At 39.9% G+C, this 23,351-nt stretch overlaps 2 protein-coding genes across 9 annotated transcripts in view; one reads left to right on the top strand and one right to left on the bottom strand.

The window, feature by feature from the left end:
* Nucleotides 1-12,606, bottom strand: part of arhgap17a (Rho GTPase activating protein 17a) — a 33,824-nt gene extending 21,218 nt beyond the window's left edge. For 3 of the 8 annotated variants that reach the window (XM_040023159.1, XM_040023160.1, XM_040023163.1), the window contains exons 1-2: nt 12,034-12,604; nt 3,501-3,540 (exon numbers count right to left, since the gene is read on the bottom strand). In XM_040023159.1, the coding sequence (XP_039879093.1) occupies nt 3,501-3,540; nt 12,034-12,086 (93 nt within the window). In that variant the 5' untranslated portion in view covers nt 12,087-12,604. Of the gene's footprint in view, nt 1-3,500; nt 3,541-12,033 lie in introns of all 8 variants that reach the window. The other 5 variants (XM_040023164.1, XM_040023165.1, XM_040023161.1 and 2 more) reach the window with 4 other exon arrangements.
* A 3,529-nt stretch (nt 12,607-16,135) lies between these two features.
* On the top strand, nt 16,136-23,236 carry lcmt1 (leucine carboxyl methyltransferase 1). The gene is made up of 11 exons (XM_040023170.1): nt 16,136-16,474; nt 16,763-16,854; nt 17,042-17,163; nt 17,327-17,403; nt 18,091-18,152; nt 18,261-18,363; nt 20,035-20,155; nt 20,373-20,474; nt 20,863-20,954; nt 22,369-22,466; nt 22,693-23,236. The coding sequence occupies exons 1-11, from the start codon at nt 16,389-16,391 to the stop codon at nt 22,713-22,715; spliced, it is 978 nt and encodes a 325-aa protein (XP_039879104.1). The 5' UTR covers nt 16,136-16,388; the 3' UTR covers nt 22,716-23,236.
* Nucleotides 23,237-23,351: the final 115 nt, after the last annotated feature.

Below are 23,351 nucleotides of genomic sequence, written 5' to 3'. Positions count from 1 at the left end.
CTATGACATCTATCTATAATGAGACTTAAACTCGATATTTAACTGGAAGCTATTTAAGGATCTAAAAAACTGGAGCACTGGTTTATCTTTACTTGTTGTTCATCCATATTCTACCAGTGGCATTTTGAGTGAGTTACAGTGGTTGCAAATGGGCACCAAGGTGTGCAACATGCCAGTATAAAAAAAACAAAAACATGAATGAGAATTCTTTCGACTCACTGCTTGGATACAAAGATGCAATGAGGATTTTCTTACTGCTTTGATGTGGCCACACTTACCTCTATACAGTACATCCAAACAAAGTTGTTGTTTTTATATGAGGGTATGTATTAGAACCTCAGTGGATATTAATTAAGTGTATAGACAATCATTATGTTAGCTAATGTATCTTACTAGCGTTTTAAGTCATGCTCAGAAGGCCCTTGAGAGAAATGAGAAATTAACAATACTCAACACATCTACTGCCAAAGCAGAGTATTTGTTGCTGTAGTGGCTATACAGTAGGTGGGATTAAAAGCATTTTTGGAAATTATACATTATCACTGGGTATTAACAGAAGATGTACCACAACAAATTAAACTGTCTTCTGCAAAAACATTAGGACAACACAAAAGTTTACTAAGAAACAAACAGAGAATTCCTATTTCGAGACAAGAAGTGAAAGCAGCCTTCGGAGAAATTAAAGGTGATTGAGTCGCCATCTCTGAGTGACTCACTCCATTTTTCTTTATCAGAAAGATCCTAGAGACTGATTCCAGGAAAACAACAGCTGATTTCCAGACAGACGTAGAACAACAGTGTCTTTGAGGAGCGGTCAAAGTCAACTGTCAGAAAAATATAACTTCCTTTCTTCAGTGAAAAAGCACCCCAAGCGGTTAAAGTCACCACTGTTGTCCACTTGAATTATATTAAGTCCAGCTGGCTCTGAATCTGATGTTCTAGCTGTCACTCAAATGTGCATTTTGTCCATATGAGGCTCACTTCATTTTCACGTCCATCATCTCTCATTTACTGTTGGTTTAAATAATCAGCAATATAAGGTGACAGTGCAGAGACCTATGAAAATAATGGAGGGTGATGGACATTGCATCTCTTTGCAGGAAGTAGCACAAAGGCAGCCGAGCTTCCTTGACAGTTTATATTCATCTCCCATTAAAACAGAGACCATGTTCACTGCTGGAATGTCTTTGCTGAGCAGCCAGTATTCTGCCCCAGCCCCACCTGCTGTCTGCCTCAGATCAGCTCAGAGGCAGCAGACAGATATATCTGCTGCTCTGCACGCAGAGTTCAGAAGTACTTTGCATGTGCTTCACAGCACTTTTCTAGCAATGAGGTGGTGGAAAGAAATTGATAGATCATAGTATCGCAATGTTTAGCATGGTGATATTGTATCAATGTAGTATTTGAATTTTTTTATGAAATAAATTAAATATTACAAACAAGAGAGCTCATCTCAAGCACGTTCACATTAACGTTACCCAAGTAAACATTAAATCAGCTTAATCGTAACACCATTCAACACTGGACAAACTTAGCCTAACAAAGCTGTCCCCTACCTGTTCAGTCACATGAGTAAAAACAAGACAGCAACCTCCTTGCATCTACAAAAATCAGTGGCTGCACAGAATTTTTACATATTCTGTGACCGACTGCAGCTTGTGTCTGGAATGTGAGGGTGTTGTGAACTTCTGTCTCTGTAGGCAGCAACAGATACGTGATTTTCAAGACTTATCACAGTTAATTGCTATATTATCAGAAATAGACTGCATGTAATTGCCAACTCGACTGCAACATTCAATTGCAGACTGACTGACATTTATGGACAGTGATGGCGTGCTTGACAATCTTATCTTGCAGCAAAAATTAGCCAAAGTGAGATGATTATATCTTATCGTTTAAAACAGATATAGACAAAGCAGTTTTTAAAAAGGTGATAAACTGCAATATATGTTATTACAATATTCAGTACTATAGATGTTATAATATATGTTATTCAATACTCGGCATATCTCAAAATGTTAAAAATCACAATATTGTGTCTCAGAGTGCCTGCTGACTCTCACCTGTACCAGCAACAGCCACATGAGTTACACAAGTACTACTCAAATGAATGCACTGATATACTGTTATTCACCCAGCACTTGTCATGACAACTCTTTGCTAGCTTTTACAGGACTCAGTGAAGTCACTCTTTAAGTTAAAAATTAACGCTTCCGTGGTTGAAATTCATGTCCTGGCTCGTCACTTCATAGTACCGTGAAGTCAACAGCAAAGTGCTCCCAGTGACTACCCTAGAAGTCAAGACAAGTAACTGACATAAACATAGACTTTATTTAATCCCACACTGAGGAAATTCACTTGTTACAGCTGCACAAGCGACAGGAAGAAAGGGCGAATTAGAGCTATATTAGAAAAATTTAAATAGAAAAAAAGAAAAGCCAGAATACACCAATATTTTTTTTTTTATAATGTACATAAAGTGCAGTGGGAGTGATAAAATATACATGTGCTTTTATACAGCATTTATCTTGTGTGGGTATTGTACAGTCTGACTGCTGTCGAGATCGAGTTCCTACGACAGCGATCCGTCCTACACTGTGGCTGTAACTGTCGCATGAAGCAGCAACAGGATGGCAAATTTATAGTATTAATCTGCTGAAGCTGAGAAAGTCTTAAGCAACTGTTCTCCAGCCCCTCTGAAAGTCTTGCAGTGTTTCTGGTTTGGTTTCAGTCATTTTCTATCCAGTCCTTGTAGATGCCCATTTTCAGATACTTTTTTTTTTTTCAACTTGTTGCACAAGTTGGCAGGTGTAAAAAACCATCTAGAGCAAATTCATGTCCTTGAGAGACAGAACAAAATCCAGCAAAGAAATGACAGAGGACCTGAAAGGCATCTGGACCTTCAGTTGATCCAGTTACTGTTTGCTAAAGCAGAATCTGAAATGGTATCAATTTTAGTTTGGCTGTCAAGAAGCCATTCATGGGGAAGGGAAACAAGGAGAAAAGGCTCAAGGACTTAAAGTCAGTAGCAAGAGGTGATGAACTCAAAAGGGAAATTTTTGGTTCCCAATCGGCAGCAGCCTTATACATCAGATATTTCAACAAAGCACTGCATGTATTTTTTATTTTTATAGTCAAACATAAAGAAATGAGGGGTGACTCAAGACTTTTCCACAGCATTGTACATCTAATACTAATGACAATCAGTTATACACTACTACACAATACTTTAGAAATTTCAGTAGATGATAAGCTCAAGCTCAGTGTCAGCACCACAGTGGAGTGCTGGATTCAATACTCAGTGCATTTGAGAGCACTCCTGGTTGCTTATTGAGGAACATGTCATCAATTAACCTGTTCCAAATATTTTAATTGTAGAGATGTAAATAAAAACTGATTTCATACAAAACACAAAGCACAACCAGCTACAACCCCTGCTTGACACATACGCCCACATTGAGAGCTGGTCAGAGCTCTACAGTGTCCGGTTAATGATTTACCTGCAGGAGGTCATCACTGAGAACTTCTGTTTTCTCTGCTCTGTGGGTGAGAAAAAATAAACAAGAGAGCACAAATTAGCACTGACAGATGACGGCAGACAAGTGGTTCAATACACTTTGAAAAATATTTGAGGGAAATGACGTTAACCCTGAAACGCTGGCTTCCACAGTTAAATTAAAATCAAAGCTGTGCCCTTGGAATCTGTGGGAATGTTGAAAGAGTGTGTTGATCTTTTTAGTTTGTTTCCATGGCTCAAGCAGTCAAGCAAGTCATGTTTCTCTTCAGACTTCAGCGTGTCCTTAAACTGAATAAAACGAGCAACAATACAGAAGGTGTGTTTCTGTTTACTCTTTCAGTTTCTTTCTTGTTTGCTCAACAAGCCTTGATTTCCTTAAGCTGCAGGAGCTCAGACTCATGTCTTCATGCGCACAGCATGCAGCCCTGCTCTGCCTGAACTATTAATAGCAAACTAATAGTTGGACTTGAAGAGGTCAGACAGATTAGATTCACTTAAAGAGAGAAGGCTGGGAAAACACAGGCACACCTCAGACTGCTTGTTAATGCCTTCACACGGGGTTGTGGCTTCTTGTTAGAGAGAAGGGACAGTTTACTGCCTGCTGTATTGTTATTTTTTTCCTTGTGTGCCATAGTTATATTAAGCTCATACAAGCAATACTTCCAATGAATAAGTGCTGTATTTTAGCCAACATCCGAATTTCTAGGGATGAACTAATAAATGGTTGTGAGTAGGGATGGGTACCGGTATGGTTCTGACATAAACGGTAGTAACCAGACCAAAAAGCAGCGCACATTTCGGTGCTTTTTTTTCCTGAGCTGTGATACACTTTGAATTCTAGCCAATCATTTTGCGTTTCCGAGGATAGTAGGCGGACCCAGGTACATACGTTCTTTTAGAGCAGAGCTACAGATTAAAAATGCCCAAAAGTCTGGCTGTACTTCACAGCAAAAGATGCAAACTCAGCAGCCTGCAACAAGTGCTTTAAGGTGATACTGTGATACTGTCAAAGGAGGTAACACCTCAAATCCAATGAAACACCTGGCGATGCATAGCGTTTTTTTAAAAGCCGAGAAATGTGCCGTATTTGATAGATTGCTGCGAGACCTCACATCGAGCACATCTACTGCGGGTGTGGTGCCTGTTATCAGACCCGGAGTTAGCAACATCCCCCAAAAACCCGAAGAGGAGAGTCCTGGCCCCTAGCCCTGCCAGTGTAGCAGAAATGATGACGGATGATGATGGCAGCAGCAGCCGTTCTTCTCTGCGTGAGTAGCTTAATGTTGTTTGTGTGTAATTTACGCTGAGTAGGCTAACCACGTTATTACATTAATGCACGTAAGGTGAACTAGCAAACACCGTCGTAGTTACATGCGGCTGTCTTCTTGTTTGATGGCAGATACTCCCTGCACCCTGGCCAAAAAGGCTAAAATGACTAAAGAAAAAGTGGAAACATGAGAGGTTTTTGGACAAAGTTTGTGTTTTCCCATTGTTTAAGCACTGCTTCCAGCTGAGAGTGATGCCATATATGCCCTATAGCTGCAGAAAAGGCTAACATTGTTATCTTTTTACAAAAAAACAGCTGAACATGAGAGGTTTTTGGACCAATTTTGTGTTCTCCATTCTTTAAGCACCGGTTCAAGCACCGTTTAAGCACCGGCACCATTTCAAAAGTACCGGTTTGGTACTGTAATCGGATAAAACCTAAACGATACCCATCCCTAGTTGTGAGTCAAGCAAGGGAGGCATGACATTTAAGTAGTCTACACTGATGCATTTGTGCCCAATTATTGTGCAAACTTTTCCAAGTGCAGGTTCAGTCCTCCAACTGAGAGAACCTGAAGACGGTCATTTGCCTGAATTTTGGGAGATTTGAGCTCTAAACAAATCCTGGGCCCTCCTCCAAAAACTGCTCTCTATGAACTATGGTAACCTCCACACAGCTGCTTTCAATTACCACACAGAGGCAGGGAGCAAGGAGAAACAGACTGACAGAGAAGGGACCATAGGTTTGGGGTCCGAAGGAAAGACGCACAAATAGGGTAATCCATTTATTTATTTATGTTTTTCAGAGGCGATTAGGGGGGAGTTAAAGACTCCAAACCAGAATAATCTGGAATCTGAGATGAATGGAAAGATGCTCTCCAGAAGAAAGCCACAGTAAAACATCTAATAACCCACAGAAACCTACAGACAAGACTTCAACATAGATGTGGAAAAATGCAAACGCCCCCCCCCACACACACACACACACAGTAATGTGCACACATGCAAAAAGTGATTACAAAACCACAATATGCAATCCATTTTTTGGTCTAGTGTACATGCTGGAGCGCTCTTGGTGTGGTCCTGATCTTAAAAATCAAGTACTTTTCCCTTCATTGCAACACTACAGATCACACCCTTGTGCCACTTGGTTATGTCTAGAATCATTTTAATTAATTTAATTTTAGATTAAATATGTTAGCAACCAAAGAAATCATAAGGAGGTTTTGAGAGCAGTACCCTCTTTGTGTCTGATTCCAACCAGTGACTGACAGCAACCTCCAGAAAACACTTGCCAACCAGTTGGAAAATACAGGCCTGTGTGATTGAGGCCTAAGCTGGCCAAGTGGCGCTACCGTTTCACAGATCATTAAATAGGGCATACTATCCAACCAGTTTGTTCAATTGTTCATGTAGATGCTGCAAGACATCCTTGGTTTAGGTCCCTTGCCTGTTTTGAAACAAAAAAACCCCTAAATATATCATTTTATTGTTTTTCTGTTGCAAAACCTGAATGAATGCAAAGGTTGAGGTGTTGCACTCACAGCCCTGCGATTGCATCAGCAATTTCCAGTTGCTGGCCTAAATGTAGCTGGTTGAAAGAATATGCATCATATTTCTGATTGCTAACAGAAAGGATCATATTAATAATAAAAAATAAAAAGTAGCTACACTTCTAGGGTACCTCAACAAAAACTGCGGGAAAGGCACTTAAAAAACTCACTGCCATATTCATGCCATTTAAATCCATTTTGCAACTGGCCCAATTAATGACATGTGTGATTTATGAGCTGAATCGAAACCAGACTAAACCATTTACAAGCCAAGAGAAACACAAGAAGTTGACTGGTATCCCTGAGCTAAGCTTCCTGATGCTGATGTGAACAAAGGAACCTGGTGAGGTGTGTTTATGACGTGTCCAATCGTGGAGACGCTGGTATTTCACCTGAAAGCAACACTTTAAACCTTTAAATGCAGTGTCACAGAGTCAAAAATAGGCTGTGTGCAGCCAGATCAGAGGACAAACAACAAACAAAACAATAATTGTTTTGCCAGCATCAGCTGACTGACAGTGAATAGAGCTGACCCCGACGTGCCTCACTGAAGCAGCAGCCTCTGGAGAAAAGTGTGTCAACTGTGCGCTGCATGTGACTTCTTAACAACAAGAGTGCCTCGCTGCACGGCCGTGGATGCTGCTTGTTCAGAATGGTAACCATGGTGATCTACTATGAACGCAGAAAGCGATTAAGCAAAGCCGTGAGCACAATACAGCGACTGTTACCGGCCACTCAACACAGTCACTAAACTCAGCCAAAAAGGGTCTGCACTTACAGCAGCAACAGTTGGCAGCTTAAGGCATACGGTAATGGATACTGGGCCTAGATGAAAGGAGCTGGAGGTATAATGGAGTGACTCAGCTCATACGGCGCATCTAATGTGGCTGATTACGTAAGCTGATAAATTAACCCGAAGCATAAGATGGGGATGAACAGCAAAGATGTATAGAGACAGATCAAGATAAAGAAAACCACCAATATTCATATCCCAATGTTCTAATAATAACTAGGTAATTAAACTACAGTCCAGTGTGCAAAACCGTAAAAGGGATGCAAACAACAATTATTTTCTTGATTCAAAAGTCTCAAATATGACAGAAAGTTTCCAGAAAATGAGTTTTAAAAATTATTTTGTCAAACTGAAACTTAAATAAGCTCCACGTTTACTATTAGAGTAATTACTGTGGCTGTGTGCAATGAAGTGCCATCTCATTGGCTTTGAAATGGCTGCTTTGAAATTGCAGCAACCACTCATAATTAGCTGCCATCTTCAAAGTGACTGTGGTGCATCAAGACGGCGATTAAACTGCTATAAGATGGAGTCACCTGCTACAAAGCCACGTGTGCACACGAGATGTGCTCTTCAGCGCAGACTGGCTCAGATTGACTGCAACGTGTCGGCAAATTAGCAATCAGTGTGAGTCAGACTGCAGCTGGGTGGAGACAGGTTACCTCCGACCAGACGACCTTGCGATAAATTGGACGCTGGGTTACTTATGGTTGCTGGGATATTTAAAAGTAGAATTGTAGCAGAGCCTTGGAACCAGATGCCCCAATTGTTTACTCATTATGCGTTTATACACGACTCTGCATTCAATCATTAGTTATTACTAGGCTCTGGCTCTCTCTAAAGTGTGCTTTTTATTTTGTCCTCTCTTCCTCCCCTCACCCCCAACTGGTCACGGCACATGGCTGCATCCTCCCTAAGCCTGGTTCTGCTAAAGGTTTCATCCTGTTAACAGGGAGTTTTCCTTACCACTGTCGCCAAGTGCTTGCTGAAAGAGGGACGTCTGATTGTTGGGATTCACTGTAAAGTTGTATGGTCCCTATTTTTCAATATAAAGTGCCTTGATGTGAGTGCTGTTGTGATTTGGCAACATATGAATTGCATTGAATTGACTCCACACTCAACCAAGCAAGCAACTATTTTAGTCAATCACCAAATGCAAAAAATATTCAGTGCAATCACTTGACAACCACCAGTTTTTTCCCTGGTGACAGGCAGTTTTCTATGTTATTTGAACTTTTTTATGATGGAACCATTATTGAGACACATGGTAGTGATCTTGTTAGTACACTGTCATTTTCAGTCTTTGAGATGTAGCGCTTGGTTTTATGCAGCACTTGGAAACAGCAGCCTAACCTTGCACGTATAGCTTACCAGTGCCACAGAGGCATCCCAGCTGATACATGCCATTGTTCATGTGGAGGGGGAACGCCCAGAGTCACCTATCTTTGTTAGCTCTACGGTGACATTTTGTTGATTCCTGTAGGGAGAGTTTCTTTTCAACTTGAGCCTCTCTCAAGTCGATCAAGGACTTTCAAATACAATGCATGATTAAATTGCATAACACTCAGCTATGTTGTTAGATATAGCATCAAAAGAGGATTATATAATATTGTTGTTTATAAAGCCAGTCAATTATTAACAATGGGGGAGGAGGATAAAAGCGTTGATGAAAACAGTGCAAGCTGAGAGGATGATATTTAAAAGTATTTGTCAATGTGCTGACCGCACGCTTGGGAGAATAGAGGCACAACAAAGCAGCTATAATTAAAAGAGATGCAAGTGACTGTGGCAATCTACCTCTGCAACCCAGATTATGTCACACACATCTAAATTTAGTTGAGGTGGTAAGCAGTGGGGTGTGCCAACATGCTCAACTTGAAAAACTCTAAACATTTGAGATGTTTTTCTGGTTCATCTATGTCTGAGTTCCCACACATACATGTGCTTGTCTCACACTTCAGCACCACCCATTATTGCCAAAGTGCTACTGTCACTCTAGCTACTGACATCACCACGAAACACAGATAAGATCTGTGACGCGCATTCGCAGCTCCTTATGCTTTATTCTCTAACAAGAGTAGATCTCCGATTCAAAATAATTGTCATCTTAGGCTATGCCTTCATCAACTATCAGAACAGGGCGTTTAGGCTCCATTTAAGCCAGCTTTCTTCTGAATATAAAATTTGAATGGCAGGTTTGTGGGTTTGATGCGTGCCTAAGATATTAAGGATATACGCTCTCTCTCACAAGTAGAAAAACTATCTGAAACAAAGTGTTTAGAGCAGCCTGAAGCTGTAACTTTTAACTCACTGGAGGCTTTGGTCATGTTTAATATGCAGATCATCAACTGTATGGTAAAAAAAATAGGAAAAGCATATGAAGACCCCATTAACTGAAAGTTATATGGAGTAAAATTCTCACCGCATTCAAGGTCTGTGAGCATTCATTTTAATGCAGACAGCAGTCATAGTCTATAACTTCCTATTGCCAAGTTATCTCCTCCAAAGGTGTCACTATCTGAGCACATTACCTGCCGCAAACAAAGATAGACAAAGGGTCAGAAAGTTCACTGACAGCAAGCCACAGTAATCTAAAAGGAGAGGAGAAAATAAAATCCCCAACATGAATCACATGCCGCTATCTTTCTGTTTCACTGCCTGATTCAACATCAGTTCTCCTGAAACTCTCTCTCCTTCTTCTTCTTTAGAAAGCGTGGCTCTGGGACGCAGCTTCCTGTTTGTAGAAGGAGAGATTTCCTCAGAGCGGCTGCTCGCTGGACACAGTGTTCTGCCTTCGCACAATCACAGGAACCCAGGGGGGCCGGCCGAGACGGCCTTTTGCACTCCCAGGCTTTTTGCAGACTCAAGCAGCCACAAACATAATGGACGAAACAGAGCATGCTCGCTTTGCTCCAAATCCAACCGCTGACAGACCACTCACTCAGAAGGCGTGCATATGAGTGTATGAGGGATTAACCCTACTTGTGCATACATAAGAGCAAGTAACTACTGCATGCATGCACACATGTGTCTGTTTTCTGCATTACACTCTCTCCACTTCTAATTTACTGCTGCTGAGTGCAGACAGGGAATTATGAGTATTCCAGCTGTCCTGCTTCTCCTGGTCCTGAGTTTTTGGCTTTAGGAGCAGAATATCTCCATAGACCTCCATGTCAGTGCTGCTGTTGCTAAAGTAAACACAGAATGCGCATCAACACACTAATAACCGCAACTTAACAAAGCTGCCAACAACTTATTTTCTGCCAGCCCTGTCTGCTCATGTGCATTTTCATTTACCGCTGATTCGTTGGTCGATTTATTACTTATAAATGTTACAAGTCCAAACTACACAAATTATTTCTAAATTAGGCAAAGTGTATAACACACATCTGTCATCCTATATCTGCACTGCCTGACTGATACATAAATCATATAAAACAGTACAATAGAAATAAAACTGAAATTAAATCGCTTTGAGTTTGGATTTTGCAACTTATATATTCTATTTTTAAACCACTGTTAACCATTGTAAAAAATAAAATAAAATAAAAAAATCCTTGAACCCACCTGTTAGGGTCTTTTATCTGGTACCATCCACTGTTGGCTGTGCCCAATATCTGCCTAAGGTGCATACCCATAACACCTGACATCATGAGAAAAACCTCTGAGGGTGAAAAGATCCTTTGACATGTCTCACCCTCATGTTTTCACAAGGCTGAGCTTATCGCCAGCTTTAGATATCCAGTTACACAGGGACAGCATGTGTCATCACACAGAAACATAAAAGCACTTGCCGACAGGTCCACACACGACAAAATAAACCCTTACTTATTTTTTCGAAGAATGGATCTAGCCTCAACACTGCCGCACGCCTCAAATTCAAAGGAATGACGAAAGGAGATTTGCTATGCTCTTCTCTGTTTTCTTTCCTTTATATATTATTACAATGACGGATGTGAATATTAAACCATATCTCAGGCTTTGGACTGCTTTAAAGCTCCATTTCAGACAGTTTTAATAATTGAGGATATCACTTCTGGAGTGATCTCAGCCACACAGCTCTGGCTGCCAGCGCTGAAGCAGCTGCTCAAACTTTCTGTTTGCAAGGGTCAGCCAATCAACCAGAAGAGCACTGTGTTAAAGAGAGATGAGCTAAAACACTGATTTTCAGACCCATTATTGAGTGAAGGGCTCCGTCAAGAATAAAAGAGGGCTATTTTTAACTGTAAAACAACCCAAAAATAAAAGTGGAGGCGGCACATAGAGCCACTGTCACGGTCTCATAGGCTTTAGAGTCAGCACAGCGCTTGAATTTGATGCCTACACTCAGCTGCACGGGGGCAAGCAGGAAAAGACATGGACTAGACAGCAAAGGTTTAACCCCTTTGTCACAGACATATCAGTATAGTGTTCGTGAGGTATCAGACACAGACTCTTATCATTTTATATGACTCTAACAGCTGATATGGTAGGAAACCCAGTATCTTTTATAACTGTTTTTTAATGCTCAAATAATAAATAGCCAGATTTGAAATCTTCACCCTCTTCTACATAAGCACTTACCAAAAAGAACAAAAAAACAAAAACACATTTGAAAAGCTGCCAAATCAGTTCAGCCTTAAGAGTTTCAAATCCTTCAGTCTGGTTGTCAAACGATTCATTCATGAAAGCCTGCTCTACTAGCCTTTCCTTTTATTAGGTTTTTTTTTAATTAATATCAGTTCATGTGACTCTCTTTGAATTTCACAGTCAGAACTGCTACCAAACAAGTTGGTGTTAGTTTACAATAAGGTTAAGAGTTAAATTCCGGTCCAACAAGCTTTAGAAAGCTGCTCAGAACAGCAAGAAGAAAAGTGTGTCTGCTAGTTCGCCTGTAAAGCTTCGGAGCTGAACACAATACTTGCCTGCCGACTGTTTGATTGGCGAGCTGTTTCATCCGATTGAACTGCTTCTTCATTTTCGCTCCCTTGCCAGTTTAGTCGTCCGAAGTTAAGCTTCAAAACCGGCCTTTGGTTTGTCATGAACTTCACAAGGGGGCCTCTCCCAATTTTCCAAGCTGTCGCTATGACAGGGAAAAACAAGCGAGAGCCATTGAGCCCAAAGCCAATTAAAAATAGTTCGTAGCCGAGCTAGCCCCCCGAGCTAGCCCTTCCCAAGTGGAAATTCTAGGCAAAAGTTCCCGCTGGGGGCGACGGCATGACCCGCGAACCTCCTTTTTGGTATCTTTGCGTGCATTAAAGTCCCAAAGTAACCCGTGGCTAACTTTCACCGGCTCCGGCGGCTTTTCATGGCTCCTCTCGGTTGCTGGCTCGTCTGTTAGCCGAATAGCTAACACTGTTAGGGGAGCTGGATAATCCGTCGGCCGCTTTTTTCCACCAGAGCACAGCAGATGACTGAGAGCTGAATGCGCAGCAGCAGCAGCACCTCACCTCTGCCACTGCCAACACACACACACAGCGGCAGGAAGTAACGTAAGTGCACGGCCAGCATCTGCCAGGCAGCACCACCTCCCCCTGGACACTGCCAGGAGAAACCTACTCAAAACAATGCCCTCCTAAACTAAAACACCAGGATGTTTATTTGTTTGTTTTTGTTTTTCATTTGCATCACTAATATTAGTATAGTGGGAAATGGGGAAGGGGGGTACAAAGGGCTTCTAGCAATATATATATCACTATCATATAATATCACTAATATAGTGAAAAATAAAAAAAAACACAGACACATTTTTGGGTTTAGCTCAAATGGGTTGAATGCACTTAAACCTTGTGGATCTAGTTAATATAAAGTGAGTTTGCTCACAGGGTTTCCACATAGAACCACATTCATTTTGTTCAACCTTCTTTCCTCTTCCCAGCAGGTTAAAATGGTTTAAAAAATAGTATCTACAGTGGTGTGGAAAAAGGAAGCTTTCTCTCTTCAGTCAGTTCTGTGAAAAACTAAGTGCAAGTGATTGAGCAGCTTGTAGAGCTACCTTTAGGAGCAGTAATTTCAGGTGTTTGCTTTCTGTGTGAGTTTATCAGTCTCTTGCATATTTGTTGGGGAGGTTTGGCCCAAACCTCTTTACAGTGTTGTTTCAGTTTATTGAGGTTTGCAGGCTGTTTCTTATGCTCAGCTCTCTTGAGATCCCGCCACAGCACTTCAGTCAGGCTGAGTGATTGCAGCACCTTTCCTTCCTGTTTCAGTCTTTCTGTTGGAGCTCATATTTGACTCCAGATATCTGCATGTACAGAGGAGTTCACGGCTGACTAAATGACTGCAAGGCTCCCAGATCCTGTGTCTATAAAACAAGCCCAAATCGCCCCTCCACCACCGTGCTTGAAAGCTGGTCTGAGGTGTTTTTGTGCTTGTTCGGGTTTTGCCAAACACGGCACTGTGCATTATGGCCAGACATCTCCACTTTGTTCTTGCCTTGTTCCAAAAGTCTTGTGGTTTGTTCAGATGCAACTTTGGAAACCTAAACCATGCTTCCATGTTTGTTTGTTTGTTTGTTGTTTGTTTGTTTTCTTGGGGGGGGGAAGGGCTCATGGCAACCTTTCCAAACAAGTCATACTTGTTTCTTTCTAATTGTACTGTCATGAACTTTAATATTTAATGAGTTACTGAAGCCTGCAGACTCTAAGATGTAGCTCAAGGGTTTTTTTTCCAGTTTCTCTGAGCATTGCACGGTTTGACCTCGGAGTAAATGTGCTCTCTTGTGGTATTATGTTAATGCACCTGAATGCTCCAGACCTACAAACTGCCAAAACAGAGGTTGTCACACTTGCTAATGGCCAATGAATCAAGTGCATTAGCAGCTGGCTCCTTCTGACCCTCTTAATTCCAACAGAAGTAGTTGAGGGTGTGCTTAAAAACCTTCTTTGTTTCACACAACTGTAGATTTAACTTTGTTAGCTTGTTTGTGAATTTGTAAATATTTCCTGCTTTATGTTTCCTGCAGGCTTGAAAGCCCTCTATATGCTCATTCATGCAGTGTATGTTTTTGGCCAATAATTTGTTCCACTGTAAAACTTAAAACTATAGGAATTTGTTTTAAGTTCCAGTAATGAACTTTGACTCCAGCAATGTTCCTTTTCTTTAACATGAAGATGGACCACATCATTAACTACAGTCACACCACCAAAAATTCACTATGCAAAATCTAATAAAAGTCTCCAGACTCATTGTATTTAAGCAAAGGAAAAAAAAAGACGATTTAAACTGGCAGGACAGATAAGAGCCTTTGGTTTGCTGCTTTCCTAAATGACAAGTCACTAAAATCTAAAGAAAAAAACATTTGAATATATTCTGACCTAAGCCAGTCAAAAATACAATAAAAAAGTTTCACTGACCTGAAACAAAAGAAATTAGGCACATTATAAAACAAAAAGATAAGGAAAAAATGCAAGTAAAGATGGGACTTTCCACAAAGACCAGTGACTAAACAGCTTGGAAGTGAAAAAAATGGGAGCAGGGTATGCAGCTGCTGCAAAAGACACTTTCAAAACTGTTGATATTACAGACTTTTTATGTGGCTTTATGTTAATAATAATTAGGAATTTCATTCAACTGATAAAGATCTACTCTTTTAACGTGGTTTCCAGGGTTTAATGATCTCAAATTTATGTCAAACCCACCAAGAATGAACACAAAAGATGTTCTTTCTAATAAATAAATAAATAAAACGAAAGCAATGACAATACACAGAAAGAGATGGATTTTACAGGAAGCATTGGCATCACCAAGTCTGGGAATGGAGCCCACATCCTTTTTGCTATGCAGCAATAAAAAAGGCTATATATTCACCCTTAATGCCATTCAACTCAAGTAACCGACACCAGTGAAATGGCTCCAAAAGACTTATGCCAAGAGCCAAATGCATTACGCTTCTGTAAGATCGAAACTGTGGATTTTAAAGATTTGCCACTCAGCTGTTCATTAATGCAATCACGTGGATTGTTCGGAAATCACTCTGACAGTATCAGACTGTTTAATGCAAACCTCACAGCTGCTTATTACAGTCTTTGTCTCATGATCTCAGCAGCTGTACACTTTGTTATCTTCCTGTGCAGAATTCAAAAGGATTAATTATCTGATTATCTGAGTGACATTCGGTGTGCTCAGTGAGACTGACTTTAACGTGGTGGGATTTCCCTTTCAGTTTGCCCACAACTGTGCCAGAGGTCCAATTTCATATGTTATTGTTCTGCATATGCACGCCTACGTGCTTGTTTAACTCTTTTGATCGTTGTGGTTTTGTTAGTGTTATCCTGTAAGAGCTGGTTTACCTCACACACCTTCTTTTTTTCTTCCAGCTGTCCCCTGTAGGGGTCGCTACTGCGGATTATCTGCCTCCCATCTGAACTGATCCAGAGCTTTCTGTCACACCAGCCCTCTGCATGAACGTCCTCTCTGGCAGCTCCAAATTTAACATATTTTGTCTAGGGTATCATCTGATGAAGAAGATATCTCAAACATACGTAATAAAAAATGTCTGAACATTTTTGTGTTGACTGTCATGTCTAATTTATTTATAGCCTATACCACACTGAAACAACAGAAGCTGACCCAAAGTGCTTCAAAGACAGGTGCATTTGGATCCCAGGTCTCAAAATAACTAATAAATAAATAAATAATCCAGTTTCAAAATATTTCAAGGTGTTTTCCCCCATGTATTAACTAATTATTATAGAAACTAACAATCACAGTGATTCAGTGGCCCATTAAAATGTGTCAAAAATGTGCTAATTGGTGATGATTCATCTCATAAATCACGACACACCGTTCTCCCCTGCATAAGTGGTCTTTATACGTTAAAGGTATTAATGTTGGTATTGGTATTGTCTGTACTGACCCTCTATTTATTTGGTATATGATCAATACTAACATTTGCAGTACTGCACAAAAGTACTGCAGCACTCTGCGTTGCTTTTTTTCCCCTTTAACCTCTCGAGGTTTATTTCCTCCTTTTTCAAAATAAGAGCACCTGTAGTACTCTTAATCTGAAAAGCAAACCCAAGCCGGAGGTGATTATATTTTGCTTCCGGGCAGTTGTTTATTCATACATTTTCAGCTCCAAGTAGTTTGTAAATAGGCAGCGATATTTATAACCTCGTTACGTACCGGTTATTATTTCTGCCATCTCGTAACTTGCAGGCTTTTCACCAGGACTTCCGCCTCCCGACTACGCTCGCGGTGTTTTCTCTGCAGTTTTACTAGTTAGCTTGTAGCAGGTAACCAGAGCCCAGCAGGTGGACGAGCAGCAGGACGGGAATCACCAATGGCAGCTCGGCAACCCTTCACAGACACGGACACTGCCGATGAAGCAGTGAGGGCGACGTGTGACGATGCAACCACATGCAAAAGGTAACATCATCATTTGGAGTCAGTAAAGGTAACGTAAGGCGAAGAAGTCAAAGGCTAAAGCTCATTCTGCATGAGTCAGTTACCCTGATATTTCAATGCTATCGTTATTTACAGCAACACCATCGAAATACAGAAACTCCTCTCTAGTTGTTGTTGTTGACACAACTAGGCTGTTTAGTAGTATTGTTTGTGGGTTTCTATCATAAGCATCAATTTAATATTTCAATGAGTAATCTGGCTTTGAATGTATGACACAGCTTCATGTAGTATATAAAATCTATGTTATAGGTTTGCTACCAGTAAAGGCTACTGGAAGGACCCTTATATCCAATACTTTGTAAGATCTGTAGGAGACCGAAAGGCCCCTGAAATCAACAGAGGCAAGTAATGAAGCAGCTTTGCTTAAAAGCACGTGGCCTTTTATAGCTTGTTGGACAATCTCTGTGTAGTATTTGTAATATAATTTCATAATTTGTAATTTAACATATAAGCTGGTGAAATATAACCAGCTCATAACACTTGTTGTACAGTTTAGTTAGCTTTTGCATGTCTCATGTGATTTGACAGGTTACTACGCCCGTGTGCAGGGAGTGAACCACCTCCTCGATGCGTTTCTAAGGAAAACACAGTGTGACTGTCAAGTCATCAACCTGGGTGCTGGACTGGATACCACATTTTGGAGGCTAAAGGTTTGCAAACAATCAGCTTGCTTCCTTCGCTGTGCTCTAAATCTGATTTTCATTAATCTGTGACTTTAATCATGTCTCATGTTGTGACGTGACTGCATCCAAGTACCTTCTATTTGCCCTCAGAAAACCTACTGCTAATCTTGAGTGTTTATATGTGTTATAGGATGAAAACCTCATGCCACGGAAGTTCTTTGAAGTTGACTTTCCAACTGTTGTGGCAAGGAAAATACACAATATAAAGTAAGACAATGTGATTTTTCTGCTGTATTCCAGTCTTTAAAATTCTAAGTTTGAACTTGCATATTAGTCATCGTTTTAGGTTTAATTATCTTAATTTATATCCATTAAATATATAACAAGATCACCCAAGGCTGAACCTTTTGTGCATACATGCAAGAATCAAATACCTGGATCTGTGATTTTTTCTAGGGGAATGAAGCGAGCCTCATTCAATGATATTTGCATACAGAATGGCTCTTATAACCTCCTCTGCGGATTTAATTATGACTAAATGAAAGGAAAGTGAATGTCATGCTTATATTGGTTTCTTTGGTGACTGTAATGTAGAGGAGCGATCCATAGAGGGAGCTAGAGCCTCTTGTTTCATAAAAAAGATCATTTACAGCTGGGCCACAAAAGGGCTGGAGTAACATCATAACTGTATTTGCAAAACAAATCAGCCTGTAAGAAAAATTTAAATGCCACATTAATTAATTTACTAACAGGGAATTTGAGTTGAAAAATACACTAAAAGCTACATGCACTTAATGAAATAATAATTATATAGTTCTGATTTGTATATTTATAATGTATAAATACATTTTTAACACTTTGGAACTGAAAATCTCTGCTAGTTTGTATGAACACCTGGATACTTATTTACTGTTGATATTCTGTTTTAATTATGACTTTGCTTTCTTTGATTAGGACAAAACCTCCTCTGTCCAAACCCATCATCGAAACCCACTCAACAGACTCCTTACTGCTAGGTACGCAGTAACTGGTGCAGTTATTTTGGTATCCAGATGATGCTTCAGTGGCTTTAAATACCAATTATATGACTCCAACTCTTTCTAACTGTGGTTCTCTTTCTCCAGATGCCCACAGCCTCGAATCAGATCGTTACTGTATCATTGGGGCGGACCTCAGAGACATCTCCAGTTTGGATGAAAAACTGAAAAAGTTTCAACTTAACCCAGAGTATGTGTTATACATTTTTGTATTTTATCTCTTAAATGGAAAAATCTATTTTAAAAAAGCTCCCTATCATTCCACTTTATTAGTACCTTTTACAGCTCTCTATCAGTTGTAATTTGTTTTCGCCCAGGGCCTCAAGAATTGCAGCTTATCTCTTTGTTGTGTGTAAGTAGCTGAAGATAACAAGGGGCACCCTACTGATGTGTGTGGCTGCAAAGCAGCTTGCATGCCACGCCCATAAGGCACGCTTGAGTATGAAACACTAAAACTCAGTCAGACTTAAAATGCGTCTGTATGCTTAGTCATGGTTTTGCTTACATTCTGCTAAACATGCTAACTCGGGGAGCTAGCATGACTCATGAACAGCAGATCTGAGCGCTAATTTTTTCTATTGCGAAACGCGACATGGAAGATTCATTTTAACCGCCATAGTTGTAGTTTATTTATATTATTGTGTTTCTTTGTATGCCACACACCACTGCATTTACAGGTACATAACACATACAACTCTGCAACACACAAAAAGAGCCAGCGAGAAACACAAGCAAAAGTTTTGTCCCTTTAGAAATGATCATTTAAAAATTGCATTTGTGAAACATGCAAGTGTGACACATGTCTAAAATAAATACATTTTAAAAGAAATATTTTCCACAGCCCTGTAGATTATTTATGACTTATTACAAATGAGCTTTTTTAAGTTTAAAATTATGCAGGATTCTGTTTAAGATCTGTAGAAAAAAATGGTTGAAATAAGAGTTTAGAAAATTGTGTCTTGCACTTCCTGTGCGTTAGGAGCCCAAAACTCTTAGTAGAACCATGAGGTCACTGAGCAATTGGGGAGCCTGTAAACGATGTGCAAAATGTACATTCTTGTCTCTTGCGCACAGAGATTCCTACAGATTTTCTAAACTTTTTGATGTTACTGCCATCAAAAAAGGTTTTTCTTACAATGGTACATTTTCTTACTGTGACATTTCTGTGTTCTATTGTGAATAAAATATGGGTTTGTGAGATTTGGAAATCATTTGCTTTTTAATTTTTCATTTACATTTTACACAGTAATTGGCTTTATAAATGAAACACAAAGAACCTTAACATACTGAATTTCTTAAAAACATGACAGTGGTGTGCTTTTATGGTTTCCTGTTCCTCATAATAGATTATTAATTTTTAAGTTATTGTGTAAAAAAATCATAGAGGGGCTAACTTTGCCTTTACAATCTAAGACATCACTTTAATACATTTTGTTATGAGGGATCTTTACAGCCACCTTCTGTCCTTCAGCTGTTTGATATTTAGATTTCAGCTGTAGCATCACTTTACCAGTTGTGTTGAATAAAAATAGGGCATAGAGAGATAAGACAAGGACATTTTTGCAGCAGGGCTAGCGGACCTTTTCGAGATAGCTGGGAACTTTTCTTTTTTTTCTTTTTTTCTTTTTTTTGGCCTAATTTACTGTTGAAAGCTTGCATAAGAACAGGAAGCTGTTTTTTCCCCATCTACCAGCATTACAGGAATATGAGCACCTTCACTTTTTTCCACTACACTGGATTAAATGAAGACATTTCTGCACATTATATTCTTCTGCATGTGGATAAATGTTTTGTCTTTGCCGAGATCTCACTAAGTGCATTCTTGATATGTTGTTCTTTTACGTGCTGGTCTCGTCTCCAGGTTACCGACATTGCTTCTGTCAGAGTGTGTGCTGGTCTACATGACACCATCTCACTCCTCCAACCTTGTTCACTGGGCAGCAGAAACCTTTCACACTGCCATGTTCATCAACTATGAACAGGTAAACAAATTTAACAACTTCATAATTAAGTACTTGGTTGTTTTTTTTTCCCAAGCATTAGTTGCAAATTCTTTTGTACCTTTCTAGTCATCAACTGTTTGCAACCTAAGTACGACACACTGAGTATTTGAAATGCTTCATGTAGATTGGAGCTGAGTAACAGGGAGGTTTTTATCAAGGGAGCAAAATGTGATTTATGCGCTGTCTTTGTGTCCAGGTCAACATGAGCGATCGATTTGGTCAAGTGATGATCGAGAACCTGCAGCGTCGCCAGTGCACCCTGGCGGGAGTGGAGGCCTGCCAGACTCTGGACTCTCAGGTAACCTCCATCTCATCAGTGACTTTGTTAGCATCAATACACATCATGAGGGATTGTGAGCAGGTTAACTAGCTGTCAAGTTTTAGACAGACCCCCAACAAGTTGAGTCCCCTCACTCAGCCTGGAGAAGGTTTTTTTTCTCTTGTTAAAAATGAGTTTTTCCTTCCCACTGTTGCCAAGTACTTGCTCACATGGGGTCGGCTGATTTTGGAGGTTTTCTCTTTATTATTGTGAGGTCTTTACCTTACAATAATAAAGCTCCTTATATAAAATTGAATTGAACATCCAAGAGATGCTGTGTACACTAACAAATGACACTGCGTTGCTGGTTGTATTATTTATTTTGTTTTGGGAGGTTTTGCAGACATTAATTTGTCTTCGTTTGCAGAAGGATCGGTTTCTGAAAACTGGCTGGGAACACGTTGACGCTCTAGATATGATGACGGTCTACAGTATGCTCCCTCAGGATGATGTGGCAAGGTAATGCAGGCAGTATCAAGAATCTTGAGGCAACTGTTGTTGCTATTTGGGGCTATATAAATGCTTTCTCTATGGAAGGATGGATATCTGCTTATCTGATATCTGCTATCTGGTCTGTGCTTCTGTAGAAATTACCCAAACACTTATTATGTAACTCTATGTAATGTTTGGTTACGTTATGTCATGATGCACTAAAGTACTGTCAGAGTGCTGGCTCTGCACCAGCAATGGCTCTTCGTTGGTGGAAAAGAGTTTATTTTACTGTCTTTTTTTCCCCATCTCCACCTGTGTGTGGATGGTGGAGGGATTTCTAGTGGGACCTAAATTCAGTCCCAGTATTCAGGTCCTCTAACATATCAACATATAGCCGCTTTATTTATCTTGGTTAAATAAAGCAGCTCAGCTGTGCTGAAGCAGACGATTCTGAACTTATTTGAATGCTTTAAATGTTTATAACCCTTTTCACTTTTCCGATACGGATATTACAAGTTAGCTCATTTGCAGTTGGTAAATGGAAGTGCTGTGAATGCCGTGGCAGAGTCATGATTTACACATTTTGGTAAATTTCCAAGGCCATTTACCCGAAATTCGCTTCTTGTCGTCCATGAACTCTTGACCTTGCTGACTCATTAAAACACTCTTTTATTTCAAATCCTTCCCCTTTCTCCACCTCTCTGCTCTTTTCCCACAGTGCTTTCACTTCCTTATTTTACCATTATACATTTACACTGGATTAAGTAAGCAAATATATATTTAGCAAATCAAATGTTCCACATTTTTTTCCTCATTTTCAGCTATAAATTCATCTTTATCTGTTTTTTTTAATATGGAAATGTTTTTAAAATTGTTTCACTTAATTATGTCTTATGTCTTTATATACATTAGTTGAGTTTTATGTGATTTTTAGCTCATTAAAGAATTTTTAAGCGTAGAGTGCACTTGCTCGGGTTCTTGTCTTGCTTCTTCATCTTAATCCAGTTAAATTGTGACTGTTACCATTTTATGTGCTAGTAAAGCTGCCAGTGAAGGCCAGTAAAGTTTGAAGTCCTGACAGTATAATTGATGTCCATTTTTATGGATTCTCTGACTGGAGATAACGAGAATATTGAATATTGTATATTGAATGTTGTGGAGTTTTACTATGAGGAATTCATCTGGAAAAAGCCTCAGTGAAAGGTATTTATAGGATTGTTGCATTATCCAGTACTGTGAATCAAGCCCCCCCCCGATTTCTTTATATTGTTTTTTGAGTGCAGCAATCTATTGAAACCTAGAAGAGCAAATCATTCAGTGTTGCTTCAGTTTATCAGTTTAGCTTTTTTAAGGTCCCGCCACAGTCTACATGACTGTAGCTTCCTGAAATGAAAAGTCACATTTTAAGACAAAGTCTTGAGTAGATTTTCATTTCTTTCAGAATTGAGCGTCTGGAGTTCTTGGATGAGAAGGAACTTTTGCAACAACTTCTTCAGCACTACAATATCTGCTGGGCCACCAAGGATAAGCTTAATCTGGGTAATGCACACTTTAATGTTAGCCTTATGAATGGATACGTAAGCTGTGAGAGGACATCAAAGCACAGACGCTATGTTTCAGGATGTTCTCTGACTACAATGCTGACAAACCGACTGTCAGCGTATTTACTTTGTCGTACTCGTGCGTGTTTTTCAGATCCCCCGCTCATCAGTTTGAATGTCTGCTGTGGCCATTAACAAGAACAGGTCATGTTCTCTTTCCACAGGTCTCTCTCAGTTGGCGTTTTGAGCATTAAATTGCACCACTTTTTGTGTGTGTCCGCCAAAACCAACAGCGGGAGAAGACGTGTTAAAGGAGGCCTAAGGGAAGAGGAAGTCATTAATTCTCTGCCGAGCCCCTCATCTGGGATTCGTTCCGGTGTGAAAAGTCCCGGCATCAGCAAAATGCAGTTTCACAAGCATCCTTGATATCCCTGTATGTGTCGAAGACATGATGAGAATTGTGAACATGTCCAAAACATCAACAAAATCTGCTCTTGTGTGATGGAGATGAAAGAATGTATTAAGAATCACAGATGTTACATATTTGTGCTTTCCTGATTTTCATGTGCCATTTTAATTTAATTTATTGATCAGATTATTACTTGCATGCCATAAATAGTGAAATGCATACAAATGCTCGTTAATTTTACATTTACCTGCAAAATGTTGACCCTAGCTGAGAGAAAGTGACAGATTAGTTTGTTATTGATTATATTTGATGATCAATCAAGTGCAGATAATTAAAGAAAATCTTTTGTGTAAGATGTCGTTGAACTGTCAGTTATCTACTTTGTTATGGACGTCAAATCTGAACGATTATGTTTAAAGCCTTGGCTTATCCAGAGTGCGTGCGATATTCTTGGGAGTGAACACCACGATAAGT

This window comes from Simochromis diagramma, unplaced genomic scaffold, assembly GCF_900408965.1.
Source record: "Simochromis diagramma unplaced genomic scaffold, fSimDia1.1 OVJJ01000208.1, whole genome shotgun sequence".
Lineage (NCBI taxonomy): Eukaryota > Metazoa > Chordata > Actinopteri > Cichliformes > Cichlidae > Simochromis > Simochromis diagramma.
The sequence above is the reverse complement of the archived record's forward strand: the minus strand, read 5'-3'. Positions and strand labels throughout refer to the sequence as shown.

Coding starts and splice junctions, on each gene's coding strand:
- lcmt1 (XM_040023170.1), top strand. CDS start 16,389: ATGGCAGCTCGGCAACCCTTCACAGACACGGACACTGCCGATGAAGCA. Junction 20,955..22,368: donor CCTCAGGATGATGTGGCAAG/GTAATGCAGGCA, acceptor CATTTCTTTCAG/AATTGAGCGTCTGGAGTTCT. Junction 22,467..22,692: donor CAAGGATAAGCTTAATCTGG/GTAATGCACACT, acceptor CTCTTTCCACAG/GTCTCTCTCAGTTGGCGTTT.